Genomic DNA, 26,150 nt, shown 5'->3' with positions numbered 1-26,150 from the left:
CCTCAGCCTATTTCAGATGCTGGTCTATTGGGTCGTGTATCGCAAAGAAGTCAAATTCCACACTTCGTCCTTTTATGACCGGTTGATTTGGCCTTGGACATATAAAGGTTCAATACTTGTGTCTTCCAAAATTGACTTTCTTAAATCAAGTGTCGTCCTCTCGTCCATTTAATTATTCTAAATAAAATAATTATCTTTTCATTTGTAAGACGTGTGTGTGTGTTTGTGTTATTTTTCAGTCTCCAGGCACTTGTGGTCAGATCACTGTCTGCGCATCTTGGTAAACATTTAGCTAAATGAATCAAACAGAATGAATCAAATCCTTGATTAAAACCAGACGTATATCCTCGTTTTCTGAGGATAATTAGGGAAGAAACTACACAACATCAGCTTGTGGTTCTTCATTTAATTTTTCTAAGGCCCGTAACCTGGTAACGTAATATTGAATAATTCGATTAAGAAGGCAGCAACAGGCCTTCGTAAAATGAAAAATCCTGTTGCTGTGGTGCAAAGAAACTCTCAGTATTTTCATTTAAATCAATAGACGAGCCTGCGATTTTCGACTAGGGCGAAAACTTGAGAACAGTAACATAACAGCACTTTATTGCACCCAACAAACCTGCAATATTAACGTCTAATAACTGACCATATAAAAGTATGTCTTTGATATTCACAGGTTGTTTTCAGTACTTTATTATGTTTATATAATGAAGTATCATGACTTTATTATATTTGTTATTGGGTTGCTAGGCTGCTTTTGCTGTTTTATTACTTCCCTCTGTGTGAGATATTTGACATGTTTATTGGAGACAGAAGGAAGTTAAGAAGCATCAACAGTTAGAGAGCGCTTAAATAAGAGTATATTAAATGTTTGATATAGCCGTTCAAAGGTTTGGGATTAGTACGATTTGTTTAAAGGTGCTTTAAGCGATGTCGGGTGACGTCACTTCTTGTTGACGTTTAAAGTATTGTCAAACAAAACGGAGGCTAGCTAGACCCTCCCTCCTCCTCATCTCCGCACTAACCCCCCAAATCCTTCTTGTCGGTTATTGGCTGGAACAGTTTGTTATGTTTCGTGGAGCGGGTTAGCCCAGTTTGTTTTTGTTGCCGTTTGTGGAGCCTGGGGTGTCTTCGTTCAGAGACCACGTTTTTTTTTTTTTTTACAGTGTGTTCAGGGGACAGGCAGCTAGCGGATAGTGAGGAGATGTTTGCTGTATGTGACAAAAAATGATTTGGCCTAACAAACGTGTGACATCGCTTAAAGCACCTTTAATATCTTTGAAAGAAGTCGCTAATGCTCACCAATGCTGCATTTATTTGCTCAAAATACATTAAAAACGGCAATATTGTGTAATATTAATAGTTTCAAATCTTTTTTTTCTATTTCTATTTTCTAGCTCGTAAACATGTATTAAATAGAAAATGTTTATGATATTATAAATGTCTTTACTGTTACTTTTGAAATTGAATGCATCCTTGCAAAATAAAATCATTTATTTCTTTTTTAAACAAAGACATTTTTTTAGAACAGTAACTTTCACTAATGATCCAAATGTTTTAAACATTATGACCACCTGCCTAATATGCTGTTGGTCCTCCGCATGCTGCCAAAACAGCTGTGAACCGCCTAAGGCATGGACTCCACTAGACCCCTGAAGGTATCCTGTGGTATCTGGCACCAAGACGTTAGCAGCAGATCCTTCATTTCCTGTGGGTTGCGAGGTGGAGCCGCTGTGGATCGAATTTGTTGGTCCAGCACATCTCAGAGATGTTCAACTTGGAGGCCAGGGCAACACCTTGAACTCTTCATCATGTTCCTTAAACCATTCCTGAACAATGTGTGCAGTGTGGAAGGGGGCTGAAAGAGGCCATTTCCACCAAGGAACACCATTGTTATGAAGAGGTGTACCTGGTCTGCAACAATGTTTAGGTGGGTGGCACGTGTCAAATTTTCATCCACTTCAATGGCTGGACCCAGGGTTTCCCAGCAGAACATTGACCAGAGCATCACATTTCCTCCACCGGCTTGTCGGCATCCTACAGTGCATCCTGGTACCATCACTTCCCCTGGTAAATGGTGAATACGTTCACGGCCATCCTCATGATGCAAAAGAAAACAGGACTCATCGGACCAGGCGACCTTCTTCAATTGCTCCAAGGTCCAGTTCTGACGCTCATGTGCCCAATGTAGGCACTTTGGACAGTGGATAGGGGTTATCATAGACACTCTGGTTGGTCTGCAGCTACCCAGTCTGTTGTGACACATTCCTCCCTAACCATCATTAAACATTTTTGTGCGACTCGTGCCACAGTAGACCTTCTGTTGGCTCGGACCAGGCGGGATTGCCTTTGTTGCCCTTGTGCATCGAAGAGCCTTGGGTTTGTTACCGGTTTGTGGTTTGTCCCTCCTCGGACCACTGTTGGTAAATTCTCACCACTGCTGACTATTTATCAGAATAAATTAATGTAAAATGGGGGAAATGAGGGTGCACAATTACATATCGGCCAATGCTGATAATTATTGCCATGAAATCAAAATGGACAATTCTTATTTTTATGGAATATTGCAGCATTTAATTAAAATGATTTATTCATCCACATTTTTTAAAATTCTCTCTTCTCTGATGAAATGTTTACTGAGATCACAGCAATAGCAAACCACAACTAAATCAAGTCCCACCCTACATTTTTTGTACTAAAAACAAGACGTTTTTTGTACTTCTCGAACAAGAAGCCGTTTTACTTGAATATACGTCACAATAGGGACGAAAAGACTATTGCAACTTCTGTTTCATGGCAACTTTAGTACATTCTTTCCTGAATCATCATCCCTAACAACCGATTGTGTGTTTGTCTGTAGGAATTTAAACTTAAACTCATGCTTTTGGCACAGGCAACTTAATCTTTTCATCTGGTGCACTGTGCTCTTTAATGTATAGCATAGGGTCTCAAATATATCTCTCTGATTGATGAATGGTGAACATCCCGGGTGACCTGTACTGTAGTATTCACAGCTTGCATTGTGAGGGCCAATGCTCGGGACCAACATCCGTCTGGAGGCCAGGATGTGATTAATGGGATTGCTGTCAGCACATTTTAGTAACATTTTGGCTATACTTCAGCTCAGTCTCATCGTTGTGGTTCATATTCTCCAATGACTGTGTTTGGCTGTACACAAACTAGTCAAACCAGTTCAGTTCAGAAAATGAGAATTGTTGTCAGATTTGTTCTCCTAATCCATTGTGCCCTACTGGTGCAATCAAAATTCTAAACAATGAGATTTTTGTTATTATTAGGCCATATGGAGTTTGAGTAGTTGATTAAATATGATTAAAAAAATTCCCTCTGCCTCATACCAGCACAATAATATGGCATTTATATTCAGCTCGCAGCGGAAACATAGGTGCTTGCTGATTTACGAGGGTCTCGGGCCCCCGTAGAGTCTTGTCTTCTATTATTCAGGATGTGTGGCCTAGGACAACCTTGCGTTCTCAAGGATAACTGTCTCCAGAAGTGTCTTGTCTGCTTTCTCTCCTGTGCCAGTCTGTGGTGCCATGAGCAGAACCTCATTAAAGCACTCTGGAGATTAACCTCTGCAGTAAAGTTGAAAGCCAAGTATAGCGCTCCAATCCTTTGACTTATAGTCTGTTAGGATTTAATAGTCTTCTCGAATAAATTTCCAGTGCTGCAGTGACAGAGGAATGTTTTGATTTAGCATTTAGCTGTCAGCTTTTCTTTAACACTTTTCCCAGGGAGTAGTGTAATGGCTAGAGATAGATGTTATTGTTTTTAATGAGCAATGATCTTTGTTAAAATGTCTCATAACCAATATGCAGAACCAATCATTATTGTATTTCTGCTTTATGACACCGAAATAATCATTTGTCATTCATACAACAAAAAAGTATAACCATTTTAATATAACAGCATTTTAAATATAAATATTATTTTGATTGTTATTTTATTAGTTTTAAATTAATGTAGTTATGAATGATTTCTATATTTTTTTATATTTTAGTGCAGTCAGAAAAAAAAAACGTATCACATATATTTTTCTGTTTAGAATTCACTTAACATTCAAAATTGTAATATTTTTTTTAGATTTTAATACATATTTTACATTGAATCTCCAAATTAATTTAGAAACAAAATAAAGTTGGTGTTTAATGTTTAATGGCATCCTTTTTTACTAAGTACTATGAGTGAAGGCTTGTATCACTGATACCAATACAGCTACTGATGTCTCTATTAAATGTATTTTTTTCTAAATTTCTGTGGATGAAATTAGTAATTATAGCCATTCGACATTAATGAAATTAAAGCCAATATCATTTAATATAGGCTTAAAAATATAAAAAAAATTAATTTAAGTGAACTTAAACTTCACATAATACTCACAATAAAATACATGTCACATTTAGCCGTGCCTTTAATATAGTGTTGTATACTATATAATATTTAGTGATGTTTCGGTCGATATCAGCTTTTTAATCTCGGTTTGAATAAGAGCTGTCAGTTAATTTTTTCCCGATCAAATAAATCTCAAATATTGCTGTAAACCTATACAGGGAGTCAGTTAGTACAACATTACTATAATATTGAAGGTTAAAATTAACTGGTTTGTCTGCAAACACTTAAATTACACTCAAGGATTTTTTATAATAATAGTTATAATACTAAATTTACAATTACATAATTATATTTCTATTCCAATTCATTTTTTAAAATATACACATTTAAATGTTGGTTGTCATAAAATCTTGACATGCATTAAATATTGAAGAACATTAAAAATTTGCATGAATATGGTGCACATATTTAGCAAAACGCTCCTCTCTAGAGTTCATTTTTCTAGCTGACTATCGAGTCTACGGCCACTGAATATGGTTTTTCTGAGGTTGGCCTAAATGTGACATTACATGACATATTTGTTACAAGCTGTTTTATTGACGTGTGTTTCAGGGAGTGGAGCTACAGCTGTGGTCCAGGCTGCCTACTGTGTGCCCAGGAAGGAGAAGGTCGCCATTAAACGCATCAATCTGGAAAAATGTCAGACAAGCATGGATGAGCTCCTGGTATTGAACTTGTTACCACATACTCAAATGACACCTTTTGTTGTTTAGTTTGTTGTGTATGAAGATACTAATGCAAGAATGGAAGTAACATGTGTTGTGAATTCCATTTCATGTCGACTTACGGTTAGAGACATTTATGGGAGTTTCACATGTTCTGCTTAAATGTATGAAAACTGTTGGACATGATCCCATCTGTGCAACATTTAAAGTCTGCATATGAGAAATACCACTCAATAAGTCATGGCTCATAAATGCCAACACATTTTATGAGCTGACAGTGAATAATGACCATACAGGACTGATTGTAATGCATGGACACAACTTCGACATTCAGTATGTGTCTTTGGGCAATGGGAACAGATTTTTACATATCGTCGCTGTCGAGTAAAAACCTTGTATCTCAATTTATTTATTTTTCATAAATCATTTCTATCGGTTACCCTTTACCTCTGTCTGTGGGTTTTGCAATTATCTAACCAATGAAAAGTATTGAAAAGAGTTTGTGTGACTAAACCTCGTAACTCCATTGGAACTGTCAGTAAAACCTAATCCGCCACGCCTTTATCGTGAATTCAGTGCTGCAAATATTTTTGGACCATCTCTGCTTGTTTGCAATGCAAGGGTAAATAAAGAACTGGTTCTTTGAATAAATAGTGTTTTCTTTACTCAATAAAAAAAAAAAAAAATATATATATATATATATATATATGAGGCTAATGTCTGTAGCACTTCGTCTTTAATAACATGGTATTTTTTTTTGCCAAATGACAGAAAAAAAACAGTGCCCACATAGCTCCAGTAAACTTTATAACCTATTACCTGTAAGTTGGTGAAACCTTGTAACTCCATTTGAGCTTGATTTCGTTAAAATGTTAATATAATAATGACACGTCTGACCACATATAAAGCCACAATATAAAATTTCACAGCGCAGTGTTTAAAATACAGGGTTTTATTTCCATTTTCTGAAAATTAGCATTTTTGGAGATGCAAGGTTTCCGCCTCACATGGTTAAAAATATTGATTACTCAATTTTAATCCATTCTCATATTGAAGAACCAATATCGATTAAATCCCAAGAATTGATCTTTCAGTCTATGCTGTTTTCAGTTGGTGAATGAACAAAGCTTTGTAATGCAACTCTCTTCCAATAAATCGCAATAAGCTTTGTGGCTTCTGATATAAAACAAAGTCTTAACGTTCAAATTCTGTACATTTTGTTGTGAAATTCAAACAATAAATACTGCTTTGACGCTCTTTAATGTGTCGTGACAGATTGTTGTGGCACCTCAGTTCAAGCGGCACATGAACTGATAATCCTATCCGCTTTACTACTAGTTACAGCTTGAAATATAAACATGAATGAACATCAGAAAGATACAGTACAACTTACAGAAATCTGTATCATGTCTTGTGTAATTGCTCAATCTGCGTTTAAACAGCCGAAAGATGGAAACAGCTTGTAAACAATGTCACGTAATGTTACATTTACCTTAGAAAAAACATTCAAAACATGTTAGTCTGCTAAAATAATTTAACCTAGAGAGGAGCATTTTGCTAAATATATCCATTGCATATCATTTAATTTTTACTTAACCCTCTGAGGTCTAAGGGGTTTTTGGGGTCCTTGAGGTGTTCTGACATGCTCTGACATTTGTGCTTTTTTCAGTTATTTATAAACATGTTAATGACAAAGGTGTAAATTCACTCTATATGGCACAAACGGGGCTACCGTAATATGTGAGCAACATGTATGTACATGTTTGTATTTTTTAGAGAATAATGTTTATGCGTGGTTATTGAAAAAACTAAAACTTAAAGTGTCTGAAATACTTTTGACTAATGGGTGTTGTTGCCTAGAATTTTTGCTAATTTTTGCCTAATCATTTACCCATATAAAATCCCATATTGTCAAAACTGAAATTTCCTGTCTTTTTTCATGATAAGAGGTCTAGGGGCTATGAAACTACCATATAAGTTTCAAAACAGTCGATCCAAATGCACACACCCTGCATAAAAGTAGCTGTGTCTTTTCACGAGCTGTTGTGACTTCCGAATATATGTCATGTCAGAATTACTCAGTCACCAATGGTGGGTCACTCAGAAAACAACAGGCCAATCAGAAGAGAGGCTCTTGAATATAAAGTAGACGGGCCAAAATCGACCTGTTCTTGGCAGAGCTCCTGAGAAAGGAGCTGTAAAAATATATTGACATGATTTTTGGTTTATACCGCATATATATATATTCTTAAGGACATCAAAACCTAAAATCAAACGTCAGAAAGTTGTACAGTATGGGACCTTTAACCTGTATAATATTTACCGTAAAACTTCAAATAATAGCCGAGTCCCAAATAGACGCCTGTCTCTTTTACACGCCTGGTGTGGCGACAGGTTTGGGTAAATAGAGGCCGGTCTCAGATAAAGGCCGGGTCTGTTTTTTAGTTTCGGGTTGTATTTAATCTTCTAAAACCCGTCAGATCGTCCGCTTTTTGGCGGCCACCAAAGCAATTTTGTGCCCCACCAAAGTCGTTTTTGATCGGTGAGTGATGTAATAGAATGACTGCTGCGCTTGACAGGGCGCAAACTAGCAGAGAGAGCCCCGTCCGCGCGCGCGCACTCTCACGTCTTCAAACAACGCGAGCGCTGTCTTGCTCTCTCTCCCTCACGCATATTAATCAAAATCAATTGACACGATAGTAGAAGTAGAAGAACAGTTTCACGTGGAGCATTTGGAGATTTTTAGTAGGAACTAGTAGGAACAACATCTCAATGAACAACTTATCAACACTAAATTATAAAGGCCTGTCTCAAATAGGCTACAAACCGGTGCAGTTTGACGATTTGGGAAAATAAAAGCCCGGGCTATTATTTGAAGTTTTAAGATAATGTATTTTTGAATAAATCTGTTATTTTTATGACAGCCACCATTTAAATGTTTACATTTCCAAAAAACTAGTAAAAACATAATTATGTCATTAAAATGTATTATTATAACGCTATTATTATAAAAACTTCCTTATGTGAAATTTAAATGAGAATCAGAAATATTTCATTGTGAGGAAAAGAGCTAACACATGGATTCTAACATTTCCAGATTGCCTGGAAACCATTATTAACTGGACCAAAGGGAACCCCTGTGTTGTTTTACAGTTTTATGACAGAGTTTTTATTTCCTAGTCAGAATTTTCCCCTTGCAACTTCTGTGTGAATCACAACATTGACTAATTTAAGACTTCATCCCCGTCATTAAAGAACTTAAAAGAATCTTCCAGTTCCAAGGGCGTTTTCACACTTGGCTCATTTGGAGCGTTTGTTTCGGAACCTGGTGCATTTTCTTTTTAGTTCGGTTCATTTAGGCATATATGAACACAGCAATCACGCTTAGATCCGTACCAAAACAATCGCTCCTAGATCGCCTGAATGAGGTTGTCTCAACCTGATTGAAAGCTAACTCTGGAGCGGTTCGGTTGAGGTGAGAAAGAAACGGATGACGCGCAAAGGAGCGTAAACAGCTGAACTCTGACCAGTAAGAGAACAGTTTTACTCTCATGTGACTTGCAGAAACACATTTTGGTATGCTTTGAAATTTTGACCTGTGAAAGCGAATCGATACAAGAAGAAAATGCAACATTAAGTCCTTGTTTCGGAACAAAGCAAACGATTTACAGGTCTGAAAATGCCCTAAAACACCAATTTCTGTTTGGTTTGAAAGTTTCCTCGTTCAAGTTCAAGTTTCCATACACGAGTCCTAAAGTTTCTACACACATCCTTTCCCTTTCCCTTCTTATTAATGTCATCTGTCAACTCCTCAAGGAGCTCAAAAGGTCATACTTTTCCTCGTGACCAGGCGGAGCCGATTTCGTCGTTCTTGGGAAAGCTCATATTCCCGATTTACAAGCTCTCTGCGGGAGGCTACCAGAATCTCAAATTTTCCTATATCCAGGTGTCTTACAGAGGGTTAGAAGTCGTTAGAGATGTTATCCCTAGTCCTGCCCTCATTGATTTCAGAAAAAAGTCTGTAAATGGAGAGTTTCTTCCAGCTGAACTGAAGTAAACCCTTGGGAATGACTTGGGTGAAAGTTAACAGGAGATTCTTGTAGAGTTAGGGCCAGAGGGAAAATATGCAGTTCAGGTTTCCTCTGATGCTTTCTTTGCCGTTATGATATGCTGAGCGCTCTCTTAAACTAAGAGGAGGCATTAAATTAAAGCCAGATTGCTCCCGTAATGAGCGAGAGCAGCAGCTATTGCATGTAATCTGCATCAAGGGCTGCACTCGGAGGAAATTCCTTCGAGGCTTGGATCAATTTCACTTATGATCAGGCCAATTCGCTGGAGTATAGCATGCTTTAGTTCTTCCCAACATGCAGGAGCAGCGAAAAAGAACAGGACAATCCAAACAAGTCACAACGCAGAAGCTGTGTGACTGTTGTGGTGGGAGGAACAATTTTCCTCTCTGACTGAGCTGAGATCCTGTCAGTGCCATTGACGTCAAGCTGAATCTATAGTGAACCCACTGTGTACCACTGCAGCGTTTATTCTACGGGGACTTGACAAGGACTTCTGAAATCACATGACTTCAATATCTGCAAATTGTCCATCAGATGATGGTGGTCTAATGTGCTGCATTTCTCCTAGATAGATTAGCTGCCTAGGAATGCGTCAGTCATATATACAATATATTCAAACTACATGCTCAAAGATGGCAGGCTTTTGAATATGATGGTTTGGGCTACACAGTTATTACTATTCAGTATTATATGATTTTTATATTACTATACAGAAGCAGTACGATATGTTAAATGTATATCATAATCATTTGTTAATTGTTAATCAAAATTATGTTGAAAATTGAAATTGCGATATGGTCAAATGCAGTTTTCTGCAACTGGACCAAATGTAAAATATTACTATTGTATAATCATTTTAATATTCAGGATTATTATATTTATTATTATTATTGGTAGTATTAGTATTATTGTTAAAAATAGTAATATTTGTTGTTGTGGTTGTTATTATTCAGTATTATATTATTTTTATACAGAAGCAGTACGAGATGGTAAATGTTTATCATTATTATTTATTAAATTAATTAATTGCAATTATAGTCAAAGGTCTTCTTCAGTTTATGCAACTGGACAAAATGCTTATTATTATTATTCAGTATCAGATCATTTTTATTTTACTAAACAGCAGCATGATGTAATTGTAATACTTGTCAATAGTCAATATGTTTTTTGCATCCCTTTTTTATTAATTAAGATATTATGGATCTTAAAGGAAATGTTCTTAAAATGCTTTTCTGAAAGTGAATCAGCTAAATATCCTGCTGATCTGTTTTTATCGGATTTTCGAGTTAATGAAAAAGGAGCTTGTTGAGAGAGAAAGAGTGTGTGTGTGTGTGTGTGTGTGTGTGTGTGTGTGTGTGTGTGTGTGTGTGTGTGTGTGTGTGTGTGTGTGTGTGTGTGTGTGTGTGTGTGTGTGTGTGTGTGTGTGTGTCATAAAGGCATAAGGGTACTGTAAAATATATGTGGGTCAAAGTTAAGTGAATATGTTTAAGAAAATGCACATAGATGTGTGGATTGTTTTGATGCATAAGATTTTAAATGAGTAAACAAATTGACAAATGTTTACCCCAGGCTTTAACATACATTTAATAGAAATGTAGAAATATAGAAATGTACAATGGAGAACAGTATATATATAAAGGGAGAAATTTGCCCTGAGGAAGAAGGAAAGTGTTTTTTTCCACTGGGTGTAGTGGCAGAAAGGCAGTGACATAAGCGCAGACAAAGAGTCTCAGTGCTTTTCTTTGCTCATTGTCCTCTGGATGTACACGAATCGGGTGGCAAACAGTCTCTTGATGTCACCCTCCCTGCTCGGGCTATTGTTTTTGTCTCTCTCGGGTGGACATCGGCCAGCCACGCTGAGATGACCCTCGGCTACTACTGTGAGAATGCAGATGGAGCACTAGCCATTGAATGTCCAAAGACCTTCCTCTGCGTTATTGTTTTCATACGCCCTCAAACTGGTGTCTATCGTGGAACTGGACACAGCCTTTGTGAAGCCAGCCAAAGCTGAATAAATTGTTGAATGAAATCCAGCTTTCGGACAGAGGGGTGGGACATACCCAGTGGCCCACTGTTGGGGTGTCAGTGACCCTACAGTGTTGGCACGGGAAGAGCTTTGTCTTGACTGGTATACATGATTGCACTTGTAAATTAATTTTTTGGGTCAATGGAGAACATGGCTCATGTTCACGGGGTCATTTGAGGATTCAACTTGGAAAGTTCTACTGCCATGAAATGGCCTGTTTTCTTATTATTTTTTTATGTTGGAGGGGACTGCAACCCAACCCTCTACTTAAAGCAAAGTGGTGCACCTTACAACATGGCTGCATTTTTACTACTTTTCATTACCAAACTTGCATTCAAACGATTGTTAATTTAAGACTGAAGTGTTAGTGTAAATTGTATGCAGACTTTAGAACAGGTTTAGTTGAGGTATGCTGATCTACTTGTGTTTCTGCCATTTCTGTCTTTCCTTTAGTGTTGGACTATTGAGCAGTGATTTCAAAAGATTGTTAAAATTTGGCTGATTTACACCTGACAGGACCTACTAGAATAGGTTTTCATGCTTGAATGTTCAAAATGCACATTATTTTTCTCATATTTTACATTATTGCAGCACCTCTTTATCCAGTCTGACAGTAACGCTCAGTTTAATTCCTGTCTCTATGAAGCCCCTCCTTCTGAAAAGCGCAGTGTGCTCTGATTAGTTGGCTGGACTAGTGTCTTGTGATTGGTCAACCACTTCGAGCGTGTTTTTGAAATGTCACGCCCCTTACCATAACAACTAAACTCAAGTTTCGACTAACGTAACTCAAAAAGGTCTCGCCCCTTTTTTTACGTATGCCTTGGGTGGGAATTATTTAAACGATGAATATTGTGACGTGTACATTGCTAGAAGAAAACTCAAGAATACTGTTTCAGGGAGTTCAGAAACAGTGCTTACTGATTAGAGAATATATCCCTTTGTAGTGTACTTTGTGCTTTGTAAATTTGAAGATCTTTTCATGTTCAAACAGCAACATTACACCCTAAAGTAAGTTGAAATGTAAAACCGAATAATGTAAAGAAATTCATCCATGTAAAGAAATTATTTTCTAAATAAATGTTTATTTTTTTATTTTCTAAATTAGAATAGCTTGAAAGCTCAGGTCCCCATTCAGTTTAATATTAACAAAGCAGCATAAGACTATATGAAGCTCAGCATTGTGGAATGAACAAGGTATAAAATCATGTAGCCTTTCATTAGCATCAAGCCTGCAGTTTTTAGTTACTTTTATTGATTGCTTTGCCTTGCATGTAACAAATTGAACAAGACCAGGCCTGACAGCTAAAAAGAAATGGCAGAATTGCTTTATAATATCATTAGTAAGCCCCCACCATCAAATAACTTGGGGAGAACTCACTCAGAGTGATGGATTCGGCCGCAGTGCCAACATTACCTCAGCTGTCAGTCTCTCCGAGCTGCAAGGGTTTCACTTTAACTGCTCCGTCAAATGGAAACACTAGCAAATAAACAGGGGATAGAGAAAAACTACTTGGTTTTCCTTCTGTCTTCGATTGCTAAAAAAATCCATCTAGCATCCCAGTATTGCTGATGAATATTGACTGTACACAGTACACATCTATTTATTTGGACACCTTGGTTATTTGGAACGGGCTGTAAGCCAGTCAGGTGAAGGTGTCGTGGTGTTTATAGCACTCTTGGATTGATGCTGTTTATTTTTACAGTTTGTGCGTGCTTTGCGGTCGGTGAAAGTGGCTGGAGGTGCTTCATATACGAGTGAGCTAATAAAAACTACTAGTTCACCTGAAGTACGTAAATATCTGCACTGAATCTGAAGATTTGCCAACTGTGCAACTGAGCTAGACTTGTTTAAACATTAATCCAGATCTGGAATGGCACCATTGTGAGGCACCTCAGTTATTCGGTTAAGCCATGAGGCCCAGTGCATTCTGGACCACATACTATGTGACTGTATGTATACACAGTAAATGCCTTATTGAGAGCTGCTTCAGACTGTGGCAAGCACATGAACTGATTCCAGTGTTTAACGCTGTCTTTCTTAAGAACAGGGTCCCCGCGGGTCCTTAAGTCTTAAATTTAGTTTGATCAAATTCTGTGTCATAAAATTAAGAAAAGACTTGATTATTATTTCAAGATGTCTTAAATGTGGGGATGGAAAACCAGGAATCGCAATATGGCTTAATGTAATAAACTTCAAAAGGCAACAATTTGATCAAATAAAATTGCGCTACATGTTTCAAAGTAAAAACGCAGCACTGTTGCTTGTTCTACAGCCTCACACTTTCAAGGCAATTTGCAATCACTGAAAAGCCCACATTTATGCCAAGCGATTACTTTGATCTACTGTTGATGATTTATGACTGTTTGTGTTTATATCAGTCATACCTGCAAACTGTTTGCCTTTCGGCAAGGAAAGTTTCTCTGGCTTTTTAAAAAGAATTTGTATTACCTCCAGAGAATTCCTAATAAAACAGCGCTACTTTGTTTACAGAGGTAACCGGAGAAACAACTATATTTCTGCTTTTCCATCATCGCTATCTACTGTCTATCTACTGTATTTGCATTTTCTTTCAGAACGTCTTCCATTTTGTTTAGATCAATGTAAAAATCAACTCATAATTTTACACAGCTTCTACACAGTGTTGCAAATGTTAGCAGGTGGATCGGTTGCGCTTTATTTTACACCACGTGCACTTTCAATTGTACTTACAGTGTACTTGCCAAGAAAGTACTGAATAATATAACGTAACTACTTGGGTTAAAGTTAGGTTTAGGGGTAGGTTCAGGGTTAGTACCTAGTTATTACCCAGTTATTGTAATTACTACAATAAGTATACATGTGAACAGGACTGTAAAATAAAGTTCTACCAGTGGATCAACAAGAAGCTAATGTGCTTTCAAAAATGTAGAATAATAAGTTTTTATATTATGTATAATCATGAATATTATGTGTATATATGTGAATATGAAACCATTTATCATTTTAATTCCTCCCTTTTCTTAAAAAATGGTTTAAAGGCTGAAATGTGATGTTTATAATTTTATAAAACTTGTTTTTGTCAAAAATTTTATTATTTGAATGGTAAAGTTGTTACATTTTTCACAGTCATTTTATGGGTTAGGATGTTGCCATAAACATTGATCTATTCCCCAAAAAAACAACATCTTAATAGCCTTTAATATGTTTTCAAAAACCCTGCAGATGCCTTGAAGGAATCAGATTGGTTGTTTCATCCAATTTGTGAATTATTTAGAAAGAATATTGGTTGAATCAGGTTAACCGTTTTTTTCCCCTCTCTTTCTAGAAAGAGATTCAGGCGATGAGCCAGTGTCACCATCCCAACATTGTGTCGTACTACACCTCGTTTGTGGTGAAGGATGAGCTTTGGTTGGTCATGAAGCTTCTCAGTGGTGGTAAGTCCTACCCACCTGTCCTTTTTCCTCCAATCCAGTCACTTAATTTCCAGTTGGTTGCATTCAAGCACTGAAAAAAGCCAGTCAGTTATGTCGATTCCAATTTTGATGCAACATCCTGTGTACTGAGACGACTTGATTTGGTTGATTTTTGAAGGCAGCATCTGAAGGAGCTTTGAGAGAAGTAAAAAAACAAATTCTAAATCAAAATTTCATTTTTATTGAAAAAGAAGCAGTGTAATTAACAAATATATTTGTTCGGTATTACTTGAATTTGTTGAAGGTCATTAGACATGACCATATGATGCCTTAGAGTTGTGTTGTGTGTGGATTAGCTCACGGAAAAACACATATCCGTTATCATAGCTACCTGATCATTTCTGTGGAGGAGATATGATATCCAATAAACTTGCTGTTCTAGAAAGAAAAAATATTAAGGAACAAACTCAAAAATATATAATTAATCTTCTTTAAAAGTATATAAGAAATGTGCTATGAATATGTGCAATTCACCAGCAACATACACCACAGTTCAAAAGATCTGGGTTGGTACGGAAAAAAAAAAAAAGTTTTTTATACTCACCAAGGCTGCATTTATTTGATTAAAAAATACAGTGAAATATTACTACAATTTAAAAAAACTGTTATTTGAAATTTATTCATGTCATGGCAATGCTAAATTTGCAGTCACATGATCCTTCAAAACTCCTTTTAATATGCTAATGTGGTGCTCCAGAAACATTTCCTATTATCATTGTTGAAAACACTAGTGCTGATTATTATTTTTGTGGAAACCATCATAATTTTTGTTTCAGGTTTCTTTAATGAATAGAATGTTCAAATTAGCTTTTTTTTTAAATAGGATTTTGTTGTAACATAAATGTATTTGCTGTCCCTTTTAATTAATTTAATGCTTCCTTGCTAAAAAAACCTATTAATTTATCTACAAAACAATATCTTACTGACACCAAAGTATGAACACCAGTGTTTATTTGGTCATTCATCAATCAAATACAGTTTGACACATTAAGTTTTGCTGAGATTTATAGATGGTTTCTCTTGGTTGTAGAAATAAATGTATGCTTCTGTATTTCAGTTTTGAATGCTATATTGGGATCTCAAATGAGCCGTTAGAATAATAATAGAGTTTTCCAGGAGCTCCCCTACGGAGTTAATCAGAGGCCGCTGTTAATTACAGGAGATGCATTAGTGCAGGAGCCTGAGATTTGACAATCTTGCCAGTCTGGCTTTTGAGGAATTTCTTCTAAGACATGCACAAGCATATCTTGGCACATTAAGTTATGCAAACAGATCAGAATTTGTCATAATTTTTTCAGCTGTGAAGTTGCTGTAAATAGTTTTATTTATGGCTGCATGTTATAAAATATGGATTAGTGCGATTGTCAAAACGGCACAGGGTACGATTTAGTTAAAATAAATATGCGTTGCCGTTTTCAGAGTGAAGCGCGGCATTTACACGTGTAGTTTATTATACAGTGTTTCAGCGGTGCTTCATTCTGAGACTGACAGCTCATATTTTTATTCAGCAAACTGTAAAAATAAAAGCTTGTTTAAAAATGAAGAAATTAAGACGTAAATATTAGTATTGTAATTTTACAGTAAAATGAAAAAAATTACCAGATTTTATTTATTTAAATTATTTAAAATATTCTAATATTATTACAATTTTATTCCTGATTTTGTTTAATATATATATTTTTAAATAATAGTCACAAAAAAATCATAACTTCACATATTGAAGTGCTCTATATATACAGTATATTGAATTGGTCAACAGTGGGAATGTGGCCTATGAAAACTTTTTTTTTTTAAACTGGAATAAGTGTGTTGATTCTTGTGAAAAGTAAACCAATGTATGAACAGTTTTCCCAATTTTTAAGTTTTCCCCAAATCGTTCAGCCCTACAAGGATTTCACACTCAAATAAAGTCCTCAGAAAAAGTAACTATTGTTATTTATTATTTATATGCTGATGCACTCCGCAAAAAATCCACCTCACTCACTCGAGAATGATACTTTTTTTCCAAATATGGCTATTCATGTCATCAGGTGAAAATTCCTGCATCTTTTCATATTGCAATATTGCAGAAAAACAGAATATTTCTATGTCCGCTTTTTCCAATGTAGTGCAGTTTTAAACATCCCGTTTTGCTTCTTGATTGCATTACGTCCTTAAGCTCCAGTAGTGCTTTCCAAACCCCATTGTGTAAAGCTACTGCTGAGAGTTTGATGATATGTTTCAAGCCAGTGTGTAATGCTCTGTCCCAGACGCAGCCAAGTGCTGGACAGGGAGATTATAGTGTGGCTCATGCTGAAACTGACAGCAGTGGGACGCGGCCTTTCTTCCTCCGGTGCAGAGCAGAAATCACTCTGTCTGGATAATCGCAGCTCATTTTACGCCTGTCATCAGCTGTCGTGCCCTCCTCCTCCTGTTTCTGCCAGCTGAAGATGCCCAGGTGGCACGCAGCCCATCTTAAGTATGAAGGTAGGACACGACAGGTCTCACAGCTGTGGGGCGGGGAGCTAGTTTAAAGGGTAAGTTCGGCGTTTTACAAGTAAAGCCCTGTTTTAAGATCGTTTCTGATTAAATCGAACGGTTAAGATTAAAATTTGGAATGGGGGGTTCTGGGGGGGGGGGGGGGGGGGGGTGTGTGAATGGGGGGTTCTGGGGGGGCGGGGGTTCTGGGGGGGCGGGGGTTCTGGGGGGGGGGGTGCTAACACAAAATCCTAAAATTCTCGGGACAGCAGCATGTGTCCAAATTTTAATCTTAACCGTTCGATTTAATCAGAAACGATCTTAAAACAGGGCTCTACTTACCCGAACTTACCCTTTAAACATAACGGATACTGCTGTGTTTTAATGTGTACAAAAGGGTAGGGGTCTTAATTTAAGCTACAAATGAAAATTGGCATTTACTCACCCTCATGTGATTCCAAACTGACTTTCTTTCTTCTGTGGAACAAAAACTAAACATTTTTGAAGAGGTTTTTTTTGTCCATACAATGAAAGTCAATGGGTTCCAATCAGTGTTGTTTGGGACCCTATTGACTTCCATTATATGGACAAAAACAGTACAAACATTCCTCAAAATATATTCTTTGGTGTTTTGCACGAAAAATAAAAGAGGTTTGGAATAATATGAGGGTGAGTAAATGATTACAATTTAGATTTTTGAGTGAACTATCCCTTTAAATATAACGTCAAAAATTAACCGATCCTCTCCAGTGAACAGTTAAAGCTTTTTTAGATACTGCTCAAAGCCATCTGTTGGTTGGTAGCCTGAATGAAGTTGACTACTTCGTGTTTAACCGTCCCATCCTGACAGAGGCGTTTGTAACGTTCCCTTTGACAGCTGTCAGATGTGATGTAAACAGGAATGTGATTTTACATGATGCTGCTTGGTGGCATTCCATAGTTTCAGCATAGGAAGTGCGTTCAGGAAAGAACAAGAAACTATCTTAGTATCTTTTTTTCTTTTTTTTACTAATTTTGTCATTCCCTCCACTTCCTGTGTACTGTCCTGTACCATGAAGGCAAAACAGGCTTAAACTAAAAAAAAAAGAAGAAAAAAAAAGATTAATACTTACCAATACCAATACATAGTTGCTTTATTCACTCATGGCATTTACAGGAAGACATTTATGGTGGCATTTAAAGTCACCTTCTCAGCCTGGCCTATTTTTGGGTACAAAGGTATGTGAGATACGGAACAAGATCAATAACTTCATTATAATTATAATAAATAATAATTTGTTACATTTATATAGCGCTTTTCTGGGTACTCAAAGCGCTTTTACATTGAAGGGAGGGGAATCTCCTCAACCTTGTGCTCAATAGCACATAGCACTTTTGTGCTCATTAGCACATAACACAAAAGAAGTTGTCCTCTCTGGCGTCTGAACAGCACTTGTAAGTAGATCTTTTACAGCTAGATGGGAGTTTTACAACTTTACAAGCACATTGTTGGCTGTCACCTGTGTGCTGTACTGGATATAAATGAGTCATTCTACAATACCGGTGCCATTTGTGTACATGTGCAAAAACTGAAAAAATTTTCCATATAGTAAAAGGTGGACTAGCTGTAGTAGTAGACTTTTTCTATATATTATTTCTATATATTAAAATGTATTCATTTTTCAAATAATAGAATAGAATATAATTCAATTTATGCGTCAACATTTTATTTGTCTGACAGAATATATTCAAATTACAAAAAAGTCTTCTCACATAAATGTAGACATACAAAGTGTCTGCACATCAGCAAAAACCCAATAACTTTTTATTTATTTATTGCATCCTATCATATATTTAAATTTATATTTAAATTTACATACAATTATGTATTTCAATTCATTTATGTAAAATATTAAAAAATGACTTTAGAAATCTCCTTTTCAGCCTGGAATAGGTACCCTTTTTATTGAATGACCCAAATGATGTCCATCCAATAATAAATGTAATGACTGTGTCTCACAGGGTCAAGATGAACAATCCACTTAAGCAGATCAAATTTTGGAGACTTAGCATATTATACACACACACACACATATAAGTACAAACATACACGCATACTATCAGGAATTTCAATATAAACACAGTACTACATTCATGAATGTGGATTTATTTTCATCCAGCAAGCAGATTACCCAGAGCAGTTGAATTTTTTGGTGCAATAATATTTTAAGCTGTCGCTGTCTTGTACATTTTAAGCACAATGTTTTGAAATATGGCATTGCGCCGGTAGTGACTCAGCCCACTGAGAAACAACAGATGCTTCCTATCTTCCTTTTATTGCCTCTGCTCCTCCACCCTTATTTTCTTAGAGTAATCTTTCCCTCACCAGCAGCCCCGTATGGCCCTGTGCCCTTTGGCCCAGTGGGCACGACATGGCATGTTCCACCCACACCAATGCAGGATCCTTAGGAAGGCGGCAGTGTCATATAGTCTAACAACTGTTGGACAAAGAGTCATTTTCTTTTCCTGTTGCGGAAGCATAATTGGAATTACAGAAAGGGCATTGGGGAGATTTCATGGTGATGCTTTTCCTCAAAGTGTCATGAGAGAATATCAAGAATGCTTTTGCACCACATGGTCACGGTTAGAGTTACTTTCAAGAGCATTTGGAATGGGAGTTTGGCTCATGTGAACAAGACATAAAGCCATTTGTTTAGTATTAAATGAAATGAGAAGCGTTTACAGTCACATCTCCATCACACCTCAGCATGGGGCTTCACATGATTCAGGTATTCCAGGATGAACATTCTTGGGATCCGACCCTGGGGAAGTTTTGTTGAAATGACTCCAGAATGTTCACGCTGCTTAATCAAAGTGAATGGTGCCCAGAAGTCAAACGCCAAAAATGACCAAAAAAGTTATCCATACAACTTGTGCGCTATGTTTCAAAGTTGTCAAGTGGCTTCAGAAGGAAATATAGCCCACAAATCATACTGACTATTTCCATATAGCTTTTATGGTGCCTTTTGTTGTTTTTGTAGTGGGAGAACGTGCACCACACTTTATGGAATGGTAAACAAAAAAGCAGCATGAACATTCTGCTTTAACAACATTAAACAATCATTTAATATCTCCTTTTGTGTTCCACAGAAGAAACTCGTAAAGTTTAGAACATGAGGATGAATAAATGATGTCACAATTTTATTTTGTGGAACACTGTCTTTAAGTTATTTTAACTTTTAACCATAGAGCTCAAGATATTGAGGGGAGTTGTAGGAAATTACTACATTTTTATCTCTCCTGCTCTCTGGCACTCCCTGAGTATGTCTGACTCTAAATATTTAGTTAATTTCACTCAGCAGCCTCACCCATCAATCTCACATGGGGTTTTAAACTAATGTAGCATCATTTACCAATAATCTCTACCTCTAACTCTAACTCTAACTCTAACTCTATCTCTATCTCTATCTCTATCTCTCTCTCTCTCTCTCTCTCTCTCTCTCTCTCTCTCTCTCTCTCTCTCTCTCTCTCTCTCTCTCTCTCTCTCTCTCTCTCTCTCTCTCTCTCTCTCTCTCTCTCTCTCTCTCTCTCTCTCTCTCTCTCTCTCTCTGTCGTAGCCGTCAGTGAAACCTGATGTGTTGTTCGCTCAGTCAGCAGTGCGCTGGCTTCATGCCATTCACACACTTTCACCGTCTTGTTTTTCTTTCATTCGAAATGCTCACTTATTTGAGTTTTTATATAAAACAACCTTCAGGCAACTTAGAGGTCAACGATACCCTTTTTAAACCACGGAAGAAGAATGAGCTGTAAAAAGGAGAAAAAAAGAAACCGAAATAAGAAAACACTTAGGCCATTTTTCTGTTTCTCGAATCACTTTTACCATGAGCTAGGGTGTGGGTGTGATAAACTACCTTGATTTCCTTGGCTATGATCTCACAGTTTTTCACAGTTTTTCCTGGTGAGTCATGCTGCACTTTTTCAAAATATAATATTCTAGGACCGTGTGAAATTGTATATCTGTATTTTTCATACATGTATTTTTGTATTTGCCATTTAATGGTTTAGAAATGTTAGCCAACAGAGTAGAGCAACCTGCATAGATGATATGCAGACATGTTTCCCACACTTTTCACTTAAATGGTAATAACGCAGCATTTTCATTCAAATGCATATTCATTCAAGATTCAAAAGTTTCAAAAGTTTGAGGTTGGTGAGGTTTTTAATTTTTTTGTAAGAAGTCTCTTAGGCTCACCAAGGCTGCATTTATTTGATCAAAAATACATACCATAACAAGGTGAAATATTACTACATTTCAAAAACCTCTTGTTTTCTATTTAAATATATTTTAAAAATTAATTTATTCCTGTGATGGCAAAGAGGAATTTTCAGCTGCTGTTACTCAAAATACTGATTTGGTACTCAAGAAACATTTCTTATATTTATCAATGTTGTGCAGCTTAATATTTTTGTGAAAACTGATGCAACAAATTCAACATTCTTTGATCGATAGAAAGCTCAAAAGAACTGCATTTATTTTAAATATTGTAGATTTACTGTCACTTTTAATCAATTAAATGCATATTTACTGAATTACAGTATTAATTTCTTTAAACAAATCTTACTGACCCCAGATTTTTGAATGGTAGTGTATGGACAAGTTGTTTTAAGTTGAGTATTAATATAATGTTTCCATCCTTAAGAAATATCCTAAAGTGATTGTGCTGTTACATATCCTTGTGCCTCTGGACTGTCGCTCTGCCCCACACAAACACTGGCCAGCCGCCCACTCTAGTCTACTGACGGCATGCTGCTAGACTTCCTCTCGCCCGGAGGTTTTAAAGTTCCTCTGTCGGCGTCAGTGAAGAGAACCCTGTGATGCCGTGGCAGTTAGCTTGATCAGAATTCTGGGAATTCCGAATTCTTTTTCTCAGTTTCATTTCAGGTAGTGGGATGAAATTTCATTTGCTATTAGTTCTCTCCATCCTTTCACATGGATAGGAATTACATATGCAACTCTAGGGTGATTGCATGGACAGACCGTCTTTGTCTAACTGATGTCTGAAACGAGGCCGTTCAGAGCGTTCCCTGACACATGGAGGCCAGCAGACTTTTTGGTTTATGCCATTTACATCAGCTCCCTCATGATCTTTTGTCTGTCTGCGCTGTTTGCGGGAGGTGCTGGCTGTCCTCCAGCTCAAAAAAATTAATAAAAAAATGGCCTAACTGGTTGATAAAGTTGCTGATGGAACATTCTTTTCATGGACTCTTGCATATGCCTTAACGATATATCATGGGAAAAATAATGATTGACAGATTGTTTTCCTAAAACATTTACTTTGGGTGTCCATATTTCTGTCCATCAAGGTTGAAACAATATTGGTTTGTTGGGTGTCCCATAATCAAGTTAAGCTTTGTAAATATAAACGGCACAAAAACACAAAAATTCTTGGGAAGCAGCCAGAGCAAGTTACTGTAGATTATGACATTTTTGTCTGACCTTCTGGAAAAGCTTAAGGTCATGCACACAAGCCAAGTGCACAAGAATGATGAACATCGGCCAGTAAGTCTGTCACAAAACAGCCTAGTATATAACATGTGCCCTTTACAGAAGCTATTCTAGCATGTGCACTTGTGAAGCTACTGACAGTACAACATTATGTCTACTAACAGCTCCCTATGTTCTCCTTGTTGCAGGCTCAGTGTTAGATGTGATAAAGCACATCATTTCAAAGGGGGAACACAAGACTGGTGTGCTGGATGAACCCAGTATTGCTACAGTGCTGAAAGAGGTCCTTCAGGGTCTTGAGTACCTCCACAAAAATGGCCAGATCCACAGGTAACACTTCTGACTTTTAGAAAAGTTATTTACTTAAGGTCATGTTGTTCTAAACCTGTATGCTGTTTTTTTTTTTGTTTAACCCTTAAATGCATAAATGTTTATTATGCCAATCATTATTACATATTCGGGTCTTTAACGACCGGTATCTATATCTAACACTGATGCATCTCTACCTGTCAAGATAGTATAAAATTCTCCTGATATTAGAGTAACAATTACAGAAGAATAAAATATATCATATTTTGTTACCTTTTTGGAGCTTGGAAGGGGTTCAGTTTGAGCAGATGTTTTATACCATCATCACTGTCCTCGTCACAGCTCATTTCCCAGTACGCTCAGCTCCTGGCTCATTTTCACGATCTCAAATATATTCTCAAATCTATCATTTTCATCATCTTCAAAATCAATATATTGATCGCTGACAGCTTCTTCACCAGATCCACCACAAGTGACAGTGTCACAGTGACAATAATATTTCATTGCGTTCAGTACTCGCTCTGCAATAAATCACTGAGCCATTTCAAGTTTTGCTGATGATACTTCCTATTCTTTTGTTTTCTGCCTGCTGAAACTATGAGTGAAACACTTCATTTTTGTGTATCAGTCGTTGTCACCTTGTGGAATAAAGGTGAACTGCATTTGTTTGAAATATGTGTTTAATGGATAACAGAATTTCAAAGAATATTCATGCAGCTCTTTTCCATACAATAAAAGTTTATAGTTATCACAAAAATAACTAAATGAAATCCAGTAAGAATAATTGAATCCATGAAGAATCATTTAGGCTAATTAATTTGTGAACCAGATTAATTCATTCACTCAAAATAACTGTTTTGAAAAAAAAATTTATTCACAAATCGGACTGATTTGCTTGTTAATCATTCAAATGACTCTGGAATTTCTTTAACCACTCACTGGAAGAGGTAGCCTGGCTAAAACCTGACCCTTCTCAGTCGTAACTGAGCTAGGGTCTGGGGAAGGTTAATTCACAGCTCACTTCCAAAGGGGCGTCACAAACGGACGTCGCTCAAATGCCCCTGGGCGCAATTGGATAGACCTAAAACCAATCAGATCGATATTCATCTTGTAAAGCCCGCCTCAACGTTTGTGATTGGTGCATCGATTTGGAAAGATTTTTCGCCAGACTAACTTGCAGAGCAAATCTAAGTTTGCCGGAAGTTCGTCTGGGTTTTCCCAGGCTATGGAAGAGGAAGATTTTCAGCGAATAATAACTTGAATTTTGGCCTGTTTTTCACACAAAGTGATTGTAGGTTTCAGAAGATGTGTAATATCGTGCAATATTTTACATGGACCACTTTTATTAGACTTTTATGGTGCTTTACAGACTGTTACTGTGTGGAAAAGATCTGTGTAGGAAAAACAAATCTTTTGTGTTCTACAGGAGGAAAAAAAGCATACTTAAAAACAGACATGAGAATGAGTAAATAATGACAGAATTTTCATTTTGAAATGAACCGTCTCTTTAAGACTGGACTGGTTTCAACACAAAGAAGGTCTGTAGGATGCCTCTGGACCGAGACTCCATTTAATTAGCCCAATCTCAGATGATGAATGATGGAATTAATGAATTCTGTTTCAGAATCAACATCTGCTTGAGTTTCCAATGGAAAAACTAAATGAGCTCTCTAGTCTAATCGTACCCTTTAGTCTTTTATCATTAAATCATTAAAACATACAAATCTCAGTTGATGCAGGCCAAACATTCATGGCCGTTTCATTCCCAATCTTTTAAGCTCATCAAAGATTCCTTTGCTAGTTTATCTGAGACATTCATCTTCAGAAGTCAATACACTCTTTGCGGTGATGACTCACTGATGGCTAATTTAAATCAACTGTCGGTTTCTCTCTCTTTATCTCTCCCTTTTTATATTAATTGCTTTCTTCTCATATCCCTTGTTCCCTCTGTACACGAACAGGCCTGTTAAGGCAGACAGTGTAAATAATTTGCAGGCTTTTAGTCTGGTTAAATACCCATGACTTGAAAGCTTGACTCTGAATCTCAATGAAGGAGACCTTGTCTTTTTGCTCTCTGCTGTGCCGCCAGTGGGACTGGAGGTCATTTTTGACTTATTAGAAGCTTGTTAGAGTGTTTTTTAGATGTCTGACATCAAATTTTGTAAATTTAGTTTGTTGCCTTTGGACATAGTTTTTAGAAGATGGAAGATATACACACACACACACACACACACACACACACACACACACACACACACACACACACACACACACACACACACACACACACACACACACACACACACACACACACACACACAACCAGTTAAAGGTTTTGGATTGGTAAGATTTTTTATGTTTTTAAAAGAAGTCTCTTCTGCTCACAATGGCTGAATTTATTTGATTAAAAATACAACAGAAAAAAACCCAGTAATATTTTTTAAATATTATTCAAATTTACAACAGCTGTGTTCTATGTTTATATATAGTAGTGTAATTTATTTCCGTGATAAAAGCTGAGTTTTCAGAATCATTACTCCAGTCTTCAGTGTCACATGATCCTTCAGAATTCATTCTTATATGATGATTTGATGCTCAAGAAACATTTCTCATTATTATCAATGTTGAAAACAGTTATTTATTTGTTTTTTTATTTCAGGATTCTTTGATGAATAGAAAGTTCAAAAGCATTTATCTGAAATAGAAGGCTTTTAGAAAAAAATTTGTTCACAACTGTTTTCAACATTGATAATAATAATAAACGTTTTTTGAGCATCAAATCGGCATATCGGAATGATTTCCGAAGGATCATGTGACACTGAAGACTGGAGTAATGATACTGCAAAATTCAGCTTTGTTCACAGGAATAAAATAAATTTTTTAAATAAATGCAGCCTTGGTGAGCAGAAGAGAAGCATGCATACATACATACACGCATACATACATACATCCATACATACATACATGCATGCATGCATACATACATACATATGTGTGTGTGCCGCAAGGAGGGAGTCACACAGTACCCTCCACATCCCTGGAGGATGCAATTAGACACTGTGGCTTAAGGCTGGCATGAGGTCAGTTGTCAAAATAGAGTGAAGCAGCAAAATTCTTCATCATCTTCACTGCCCTGTGAAGTCCAGCAGATGGATGTAAAAATCATCTCGCCCATCTTCTCTCTCCCTCGTGGCTTCTCGTACAGTCTTTCAGCCTCGCCACAGTTTAAGAACAATCTGTCGATGTAGAGCTTTGAGCTTCTCTTGGACTCAGAT

General features: G+C 36.8%; 1 protein-coding gene across 1 annotated transcript in view; it reads left to right on the top strand.

Moving 5' to 3' along the window:
* The window catches only part of oxsr1b (oxidative stress responsive kinase 1b), a 49,562-nt gene that overhangs the window by 9,762 nt on the left and 13,650 nt on the right, over window positions 1-26,150 (top strand). Inside the window, exons 2-4 of the mRNA XM_077244599.1 lie at window positions 4,963-5,075; window positions 14,477-14,585; window positions 22,755-22,896. Coding sequence (XP_077100714.1) covers window positions 4,963-5,075; window positions 14,477-14,585; window positions 22,755-22,896 — 364 coding nt within the window. The remainder of the gene's footprint in view (window positions 1-4,962; window positions 5,076-14,476; window positions 14,586-22,754; window positions 22,897-26,150) is intronic.

The sequence above is a fragment of the Siphateles boraxobius genome, unplaced genomic scaffold (assembly GCF_051911475.1).
Source record: "Siphateles boraxobius isolate OS27281-9 unplaced genomic scaffold, OSU_SipBor_1 26, whole genome shotgun sequence".
Classification (NCBI taxonomy): domain Eukaryota; kingdom Metazoa; phylum Chordata; class Actinopteri; order Cypriniformes; family Leuciscidae; genus Siphateles; species Siphateles boraxobius.
The sequence above is the reverse complement of the archived record's forward strand: the minus strand, read 5'-3'. Positions and strand labels throughout refer to the sequence as shown.